The 9982-nt window shown below is 41.4% G+C and overlaps 1 protein-coding gene across 1 annotated transcript; it reads right to left on the bottom strand.

The window, feature by feature from the left end:
- Positions 1-1266: 1266 nt before the first annotated feature.
- On the bottom strand, positions 1267-2916 carry LOC145391939 (uncharacterized). Its single transcript, XM_080266432.1, has 2 exons — positions 2831-2916; positions 1267-1660 (listed from the first exon to the last, which is right to left on the bottom strand). Exons 1-2 carry the CDS (start codon positions 2914-2916, stop codon positions 1267-1269), a joined length of 480 nt encoding a protein of 159 aa, XP_080122558.1.
- Positions 2917-9982: the final 7066 nt, after the last annotated feature.

The raw sequence follows: 9982 nt of genomic DNA, 5'->3' as shown, positions 1-9982 counted from the left end.
AGAGCCTCATGTGATACTACTCTGAGTCCAACAACTCCACCAGCGCCAGCAGCAACAGTAGACTCCTCAGCCTCAACCTTTCTTCACTCAGCTTGTTCAACCGACTGCCACCAGCACCAAGTTTCAGTATCATCAGCAGCAGCATAGTGGAGTAAGTCAGCAGGTGAGCAGCCGTGGTGGTAGTGTTTTCATCCCGATCTGTAGGGACACAGTTCAGCCAACCTATGGACAGCAGACTCTCCAGTCCACTCCCAGGTTATCGCTGCATCTTAGCCCCTTTTTTAGAAACTTTCCAATAGACCTGGAACAGCAAGGACCTGTGCAACAGCAAGGACCTGTCCCAGCAATGAAGTATGGCTGCTACATTGACACTCATTTCCCCCAGCTCAGGACCAGTGCGACAGTGATGACTGATGTGTGTATTGTGACTTTGTAGGAATCCAAGGATACCCAGTTGATGAGCTTTGTGCTTTAAAACATGTAACTTTGTAGAATTCCCTAGAATTATTCCCAAAACATACAATAAAATTGTTGGACAAGTACTTGTTTCTTTTATTTGTTTTAATTAATCAAAAATTAGATTGACTTAGGCACAATATGAAATAAATTGGATCATGATGTTCTGCCATGAACAAAAAATCCATTTTGTTTTGTTTTTATTATTATCACATCATAGGTACCTTGTAATATTACAATTACATATAAGAATAAATACAAATACAATACAATTTCTTAAGGTTAATTACATTCCAGTATCTAGTCCCAGTACAGTCTACAATATTCAGTATCCAGCCACAATACAGTCTACAATATGGAAGCACCTAGATCATGTTTTTCTGTCATGGAACTGATCCTGCAGGAGAATTGTACTAGTGCTTCAGGTAAAGTTTCCGAGTCTTGGCTGCCCTAGTTGTACGGTTGCCTCCCACGATGTTGTCCATGTCTTGCAGGTTACCATCATTCCTGCAGGCCCATGGAATCACTTGATGGTTTTCGTCCTCTTCATATTCGGCAACATTCTGAAGAGCAGGGAATCTCATCCTCATCAGGTTATGTAGACAACAGCAGACCAACACGATGGATTCCACTGTCTTTGGCTCTTGAGGCATGATGCTTAGGAGACAGTGGAATCAATTGGCCAGGATGCCAAATGCATTCTCTACTATGCACCTAGCCCTGGAGAGTCTGTAGTTGAAGATCAGATCCTCAGTTGATAGGTTGTGTCTTGAGAAAAGCTTCATGAACCATGTTCTGAGAGGGAAGGTGTCATCTCCAATCAACCCTGATGAACTTGTAATCAGCATCCGCCAGTGTCATCAAGATGATGGAATGGAACCCCTTGTGGTTGAAATACAGAGATCTGCCATTCTTCAGACACTTGAAGGCTATGTGCTTGCCTTCCAGAGCATCAAGGGCGTGGTGAAAGTTCCATCGGGCTCCAAACTGCTCAGCTATCTGCCGCCACTCTTGAAGTGTAGTGGGACAGGCAATGACTTCTATATATTCATCAGTGATGGCTTGACAGACTTCACGGACCAGCAAGGAGATGGTGTTGTGTGGTACTCGGAAGCCATACATCAAGCTCTTGTAGGTTTCTCCTGTTCTTAGGTGCCTAAGGGTTATTGTTATGGCCAGCTTCAGCCCAGGTTCCAATGCCTTTCTGTACCATGTGTCTTGCTTATTAATCTAGGACCAACCCTGGCAACAAGCTCTTGGAACATTGCTGGTTTTGTAATGAAAAAATTCTTGAAAAAAACTTCATCTTCAGCTTCTAGCTCTCACATGAGAAGCTCATAATGTCCATGTTTAGGTCTTCTCAGGATCCACGCCCTGACTCAGAATCTCCTTCTACATCTTTTTCTTCTGTTCTGTAGCAGCTGGGAGATGGCAAGATCATTTTTAGCACATCTCTCTCCAGTTGTACTATAATTATGTTGAGGCAGCCGCAGCCTCTTGAGAGTTATCAGGACCATGGTGGAGATGTGACCTCTTCTGGAACCAGTAGATGAATGAGACTGACCAGTTTGTGCCCGTCTATAAATACCGAAAATCACCTGGACTCGTACTAACTTCTGGTAAAGCCCCCTTCACACTTTCACGATTGTGATAACGACAGCTCAGCGACTTGAAATCGCCCTGAAATCGTGCGATTTTTTTATCCAATCTGATAACATTATGCGCACACTGAGACGAATGACGATGGTGTCCAGATGGCACTGGGAACCCCCTATGCCTGCATCCGGATGGGTACAAAATTGAAAAATAATGGTCATTTCCGGTTTCCGACTACACACCGACAGTGCATGGATAAGAATGATTGCTTCAAGACGATAAGACGACGACACTGCGATTATGAGACGACCATCAGTGGAAGCCCCGGCACAATATAAAAAGCACCCCATGCGCCTCCTTGAATCAGATCAGCTGTGACCACCATACTAGCAAGAGTCCCTGAGCCAGCCATCAAGACAATCTATAACCATGGTGACACCGACAGACACATATGTTACGGTCAGGGCATGCGCGCACTAGGCTGTGAACTTGAGGGAGTCACACGCCACACATTTTATGGCTGTGTGTGCCTATGCCAATTGTATATACGCTGTTGCCACATCTCGTTAACGGTTTTTTTCCCGGCGATGAAACCATGATTTATCAGGACTGCAAATGGACTGTATCACGATGATACCCGATTGTACTCCGACTGCTCTCTGATGGATTTGACAATCGCCTAGGTCCACGATTTTGTTATGCAAGCATTAAAAATCCTGAAGTTCCAGAACTCCATGGCGATGTGTTAGACTGTGTTGTGATGCCAAACGATGACTACCTGACCGCAGCACGATCCCTAATCGCACTGCGGTCGGTTAAAAGATCGTGTAGGTGTGAAGGGGGCTTAACTCGTGGGAATGTCATAGCGCTATCTTACTGCATCGTAATTACTCCTACTACTCTCGTGATTTCTCGTATCTACTCGTGTATTATCGTACAGACCTTGTAACGATATCGTAAATTATCGTACTAACTCCCACCACTATCATAAGGACTCGGCTTAATCCTCGTACAAATATCGTACATACTCGAAGTAATATCGTACCACTATCGTATTAACATCGTACGAAACTCGTGTCCATCAACCCACATGCCCAACTCGTGGTCCCTCCATCCCGAGTCATTACGAGTTATAAAATTTGTAAACTGTGGGGTATCGTGGCCACACTTGTGTTACGAGGGGAAAAACATTAAAGAACCTAGACAACACGCATATACCTTTAAATATACAGGACAGAAAACGCGGTACACAGATGGCACCAGTCATAAAGAAATACATCCGATGCCCGGTACACCAGTTGGGAAAACACACACACACACACACACACACACACACACACACTCAAAATGAGAGAGACAGACAGACAGACAGACAGACAAACAGAAAGACAGACAGACAGAGACAGTGACAGAGACAGACAGACAAACAGAAAGACAGACAGACAGAGACAGTGACAGAGAGAGACAGACAGGCAGACAGAGGAATGAGACACATAAAAATTACATAAAACACGAAAAAAAAAACAATACCTGATACATAAAAAGATATGTCATGTCACTATGTATCTATCTATTGCCAGACGCCTCAATCCCGTTCGGGGTGGACACAAACAAATCGCCTCCACGTCGCCCTGTCCCCCGCCATTTCACTACCCTTCTCCCAACTCACACACCCCTCTCTCTTATATCTCTCCACCCCATCCCTCCATCTCATCCTCGGCCTCCCCCTCCCTCTCCCTCCCTCCACCTCACTTACATACACTCTCTTCGTCAGTCTTTCATCCTCCATCCTCTCCACATGGCCAAACCACCTCAGTGTATTCCTCCTAACGCTTCCTATCACATCCACATCCACATCCACACCACAACTCTCCTTTATATCCTCATTTGTCATCCTGTCTCTCCATGTGACTCTAAAGGCTCCTCTTAAATAACTAATTTCCACTGCTCTCACTCTTGACTTGTGTCCTTCCAACAACTTCCAAGCTTCACTTCCATACGTTAGAGTTCGTATCACAATAATGTCATGTAGTAACTTTTTCGCTTCCATGCTCACTTCCCTGTTTCTTATCACTGCTTTCAAGGAACCAGCAACCTTTCTTCCCTGCTGTACCCTTTCAAGCACTTCACCCTCCAAACCTCCATCCTTACTCATCACACTACCCAAGTAATTAAACGTACTCACATTTTCCAATTCCTTACCATCCAACCTTGCTGTACATTCACTGACTTCACCTCTCTCAGAGACCATCGCTTTACTCTTCCCTACATTCACCTTTAGATTCCGTTTCTTACACACTCTCCCAAACTCATCCACCAAGCCTTGCAGTTCCCCTTCGTCTTCACTCAACAACACAGTATCATCTGCAAACAACAGTACAGGGAGTTTCCAAACACTACCCTCTCTCACCAGGGCCACTCCAACATCCACTACCCTACCTTGTACCTCTTTTATTACCCCATCCATGTACAGATTGAATAACCATGGAGACATGACACATCCCTGTTTCAACCCAACCCTTCAAAGACAAAAATTCACTCAGTTCACCATCCACACGCACTGCAGCCTTAGCACCATCATACATACTCTTCACAGCATTCAACAACTTCCCATCTAATCCATATATTCTTAATTCTTTCCACAATCCTTGTCTATCCACCCTGTCATATGCTTTCTCCAAATCCATGAAAGCCACATACAACTTCTTTCCCTTCTCCAGAAACTTTTCCACTAAAGATCTAAGAATGAATATCTGATCTACACAACCTCTTCCCTTCCTAAAGCTTCCCTGTTCTTCTCCAACTAATTTCTCTGTTCATTCTCTAACTCTGTCAATAAGTATCCTACCATACACTTTTCCTATTATACTAAGAAGACAAATGCCCCTATGATTACCAAACACTTCTTATTCCTCTTTTCCTTTGTACAAGGGAATAATACCTGACTTCCAATCCTCCGGAACTCTACCTTCCTCCCAGGCCAATCTGCACATCGTCCACATCCATTCTACTACTATCTCTCCCCCATGCTTCAACATTTCACCACACACTCCATCAATTCCTGGGGCTTTCCCCAATTCAACTTTCTTCATTGCTTCCTACTGATTTCTTCCTGTCTTCTCACCTCCCTCCTTCTCCCAGCCATTCCCCAGCCACTAATACTCGCATCGCTTCTATCCTCTATGTTCAACAATTCCTTAAAGTGTTCTTTCCATATGCTCACTTTTTCTCCCTTCTCCACTAGTAATCTACCATTTTTATCTTTCACTCCCCTGCTACCTTCACTTCCACCCTGTCTTACTCTCTTCACCTCTTTCCAGAACATTTTCTTACAGTCCTTCCACTCTACACTCAAATTCCTTCCAAATTCCTCATCCACTCTCTTACTAATCTTTTTACCTCTTTCTTTCTTTCTACATATAACTCTCTCTTCTTCCTCTCAACTTTTTCCACGCTCCTATTTCTCATCCATTCATTGTATGCTTTCTTCTTTTGTGCCACAGCCTGTCTCACCTCTTCATTCCACCACACTGTTCCTTGCACCCTCCCTCTGTCTTCTCTTCATCCCACACTGCACATCAAATGCTGCACATATTTCTTCTATGAATATCCTGCACACACCTTCCACGTCCCCCATCTGCTCCAATTCATATTTTCCCAATCGTTCCTCCAGTTCTCTCTTATTTTCTTTTTCTCATCCTCTTGTAACCTTTCTACTCTCCTTGAAAATACTCCTTCTTCCCGTCCTTCCCTTCTTCTATTACTCCATCTTATTTGTATCTTGATTCTGGCCACCACCAAGTAGTGGTCAGAAAGTCCACTCCCCCAACCTCTATAAGCTCTTGCATCCATTACACATCTTCGCATCCTTTCATCCACACACACATAATCAATCATTGCCTTCCTTTCATTCAGTCCACCACCCACTCTTCTCATCACTCGCCATGTATACCTGTGGATCATTTTGTGCCTGAAGAGGATATTGGCTATCACCAACCCCCTCCCAGCACAAATGTCCACTAACGCACTGCCATTCTCATCTATCTCAGCAGGCACACCCCACTCATCAACTATTCCATCCACCTTCACTTTACCATTCATATCACCGATCAAAAAACAGTCTCCCATTCCTTCCAAACTTTTCCATGCACACTTTCACATTTGTCCAGAACTCTTCTCTCACTCTGCTTGCACGATCTTGCGTTGGCGCATACATGCACACAATCGCCCACATTTGTAGACCAACTTTCAATCTTACCCACAGAATCCTTGACCCAACTGATCCATACTCTCTAATGTTCTTCTTCCATCTTTTACTCACAACTATACACACTCCTTCTTTTGCCCTCTCATTCTTACCTACTCCTGCACATATACCTCATCCAAACTCCCATTCTCTCACACTCTCACCTCTCCACATATTTCCATGTACTGGTTTTGCTTGTGGAATGTTACCCCCTTCAACCAGAGTACGTAATTTTTGTCGTTTTATTCTTGCGGTCAGGCGGTTTTGTTCAATCATAGAGAGATTTTTCTTACTTCACTTTGCTACTTGAGCACTGCCTTAGGCCATTATTCTCGTTAGTTAAAGAAGCTCCATAACGCCTCTTCCTAAGCGATTTATTTTGGGTTATGGCTGGCTAATGTGATGCTCTACGTCATTCATGAGGAGTATAGAGATAATGAAAGGATTTATGCAACACAGAAGCCTACAGTAAGGTGTAATAAACAATATACAGTAGATAGTTAAGGAAAAGATGTTAGGGAGCTTGAAGTTTTTGACTAGACTATCGCAAAGATAGGTAATCTGGGTCTCACAGATCAACTTTTTTTTTTTTTTTTTTTTTTTTTTGACAGTGTTATAGGGGAGCTAAAGCACAGACAATTGTGTAGCTGCATTTGGCACCCAGATGTCACAAGGAAAGTAGCTGTCGCCCGGCTGTCTAAGTACTTATTTAGCTCCTAGGTAGATGTGGGTCATCTAGACCCATGATTACTTTTACAGTATAACCAATTTTGACCACCTAACTTGAAGTAACAAGTGCCCCAATGATCATAATCCTCTAACAGTAGTAAATTCATCCTTTCATCTGAAAGATAAAAGACTGATATTCTCTTTATAATAAACCTTTTCCCTGTGGAGGTGGACTAAAAATGCAATTTTATTTGCTCAGAAGAGTTTGAGAACATTTTTCATTTATTTTTTAAATTACCAAATATCAAAAATCTCCCTCCATTTTCGGAGGTGAGGTCCTGTATGCATTTCATTTTAGTCCTATATCAGTTAAAAAAAAAAAATTGTAAATATGCAGTATTCTCTAATTTTGAGCTGGGTCTCCTGGACCCTTGATTACCTATTGCATACCATACAATATGATTACCTATCCAGGGTTAAAGTGAATGAATTGAAACAGTGTGCCAGAACAAGAGGTAAAAAGATAAAAAGAAATGAAGATGAAAGCATGTTATTACAATGAAGGGGTTAATCAGTTCAATCAGAAAGCATTTTTTGTGTTACCTTTATTTAGATGATCCATGTGACATGTGGGAATGTTGGGTCGGAGAGAGAAACAGACTGGAACATTGAATTCTTTATAAATTTTCTCTGACTCTATGAAGATGGATATTGCGTAGCCCGAAACGTTAATGAAAATAAAGAATACTAGTTCTAACCAGTGTTTCTCTCCCACCCAACATTCCAAGCGATACCTGCCTTCTTATTATCTTCAGGCAATTTTTCTTGTATTAGAGAGGTGCGATAGTGAAATTGTTAGAGACAGATCCCATTAATTCCTTATCCTTTGGTATATTTCTCAATCCCTGGAAAATCATCTACCTGTATGTGTAGCAGGAATATTAGATTAATGCATCCTTGATTTAGGAGGAGGAGGAGAAGAAGACAAAAAAAAAGAAGGAGCAGAAGGAGGAGGAAGAGGAGGAGGAGGAGGAGGAGGAGGAGGAGGAGGAGGAGGAGGAGGAGGGGAAAGAGGAGGAAGAAGAAGATGTAGATGAGGAAGAATTAAAAAAAAAAAATTATGAAGAAGACTTGGATTAATGCCTATGTACTAATCAAGAATCATTTACACAATAAATTGCAAGTTTCAGTCTTCTACTAGAATGTTGCCCACTATTAGAATTTTACATTAAAGTCCCCAGTTACACATTTGGGCAAACAGGGTCAAAGGGAAACATTTGAGGGGTTAATGGTTCACTAATATTCAGGTGATGGTGGATGTAATGTATGTGAAAGCACTATAATAATTTTACCTTAACTTGGCCTACATTTTTGTCCTTTTCCAGTCTATTTCTCTTAGTTCAGTGGCAGAATATGACAATACAGTAGCTGTAGAGCCTTTTCATAGCTCCTCCTTATGACTAGCATCATACTGTAATGTTCATTTATGAAGGTCTCCAGGATTAAAGAAATTAATTTCTTTTTATTTCAGAGTATTCTTTTTTGCTCTTATGAACAGAATAAAAAGCACATTTAGAATGTTCCCATCACAGCTTATGTTTACACAAAATTAAAAAGAAACTTAACTAAAAAATAGTAAATAATAAATTTCAATAGATCTGTACCATATTGTTCTAATTTACTAAAAATGAAAATATTTTTCAATGTAATTTTTTAAACACATACTGCACATAAAGGAAATAACATCATATATCCCATGACTCACATATAACTTTTCTAGTCTTTGTAATTTGTCAGTTCTTTCTACTCCAACGCTTCATTTGGTGACTAGTCGTTTGTACACTTTTTCTGGTGTGCCTCTATGAATTATTCAGTAGTAGTCCTCCATCATACTGACATCCGAGCATCCCTGGTACATGCTTTCCATGTCCTTGATATCCTGATGCAATCTTTCACCCTGTCCGCTCAAAAATCTTCGGGGAAAAATTCCGAATGCAAATCCAAAGAGTGAACTTTGAGAATCATGTTGCAACCCATATACTTAATTTTGACGAACAAATTTCTCACAATTTTTTCGTAATTTGAATCCTTATTGTTACCTTCAAACTTAGAAACAACTTCTTTCAATGATACTCAAGCCTTTCATCCCAGGTCGTTCATTGCACCACCAAATTCTGCATTAGAAACCAGTTTTCTAATGTCAGGTCCAGTAAATACCCCCTCTTTCAATTTAGCTTCAAAGCAGGAAACTTTTGGCACAAGTGCATAAAACAGGTTCCATCTTTTGATAGGGCTTTGACAAACTGCTTCATTAAGCCAAGCTTAATATGAAGCGGTGGTAGCAGCACTTTATCTGGATTCACCAAGCTAGGTCTGATGATGTTTTTGGCTCCAAGCTGTAGACTTTTTCTGTTTGACCATTCCGTCTGAACACAGTGTAAATCCTTGGCTCTGCTGTCCCACTCACAGCGAATGCGTGAGAATTTTGTGTACCCTGACTGATGACCCAGTAAGTTACATTGAACTTTCAGGTCCTCACATATGAACCAATGGTGTTCATTGTAGCTGATTTTCTCGAGAAATTTTGCACAGAATGAGCAACAGGTATTGATGCAAATTTATTACCATTATGAAGAAGTATCCCTATCAGGCCCTTTTAGATGAATCTAAAAATAGTCTCCATTCTTCATCATTCTTAATCTTTGCCAAGTTTCTGCACTAGGCCATTTACATCAGTGCAATAACCCATGGATTAGTGCAATAAACCACTATTTTCAATAAATATTACTGTGAAAAATAAAAAAAAGAAACACTCCACTGAAAGTAATTTACAAGCGCACCAGTCAACTGAGTCACACTGAGATATGTTTGCTACACTCCAGTACTGATATGCCTGATCACTGTGTTGTGTTCCAGGTATATTCTGGCTTATTTTCAAATAAGATAAATGTGTTGTTTCAAACAAAGGTTTTAACCCATACCGTGCTAGCGACGTAGATTGTCCCTTTCAAAAAC

This window comes from Coenobita brevimanus, chromosome 2 (assembly GCF_032717465.1).
Source record: "Coenobita brevimanus isolate Jiangsu-jjx chromosome 2, ASM3271746v2, whole genome shotgun sequence".
Lineage (NCBI taxonomy): Eukaryota > Metazoa > Arthropoda > Malacostraca > Decapoda > Coenobitidae > Coenobita > Coenobita brevimanus.
Note: the sequence above shows the minus strand (reverse complement) of the source record. Positions and strands in the feature narration are given on the sequence as shown.

Coding starts and splice junctions, on each gene's coding strand:
- LOC145391939 (XM_080266432.1), bottom strand. CDS start 2,916: ATGACATTCCCACGAGTTAAGCCCCCTTCACACCTACACGATCTTTTA. Junction 1,661..2,830: donor AGGGATCGTGCTGCGGTCAG/GTAGTCATCGTT, acceptor CACATGGTACAG/AAAGGCATTGGAACCTGGGC.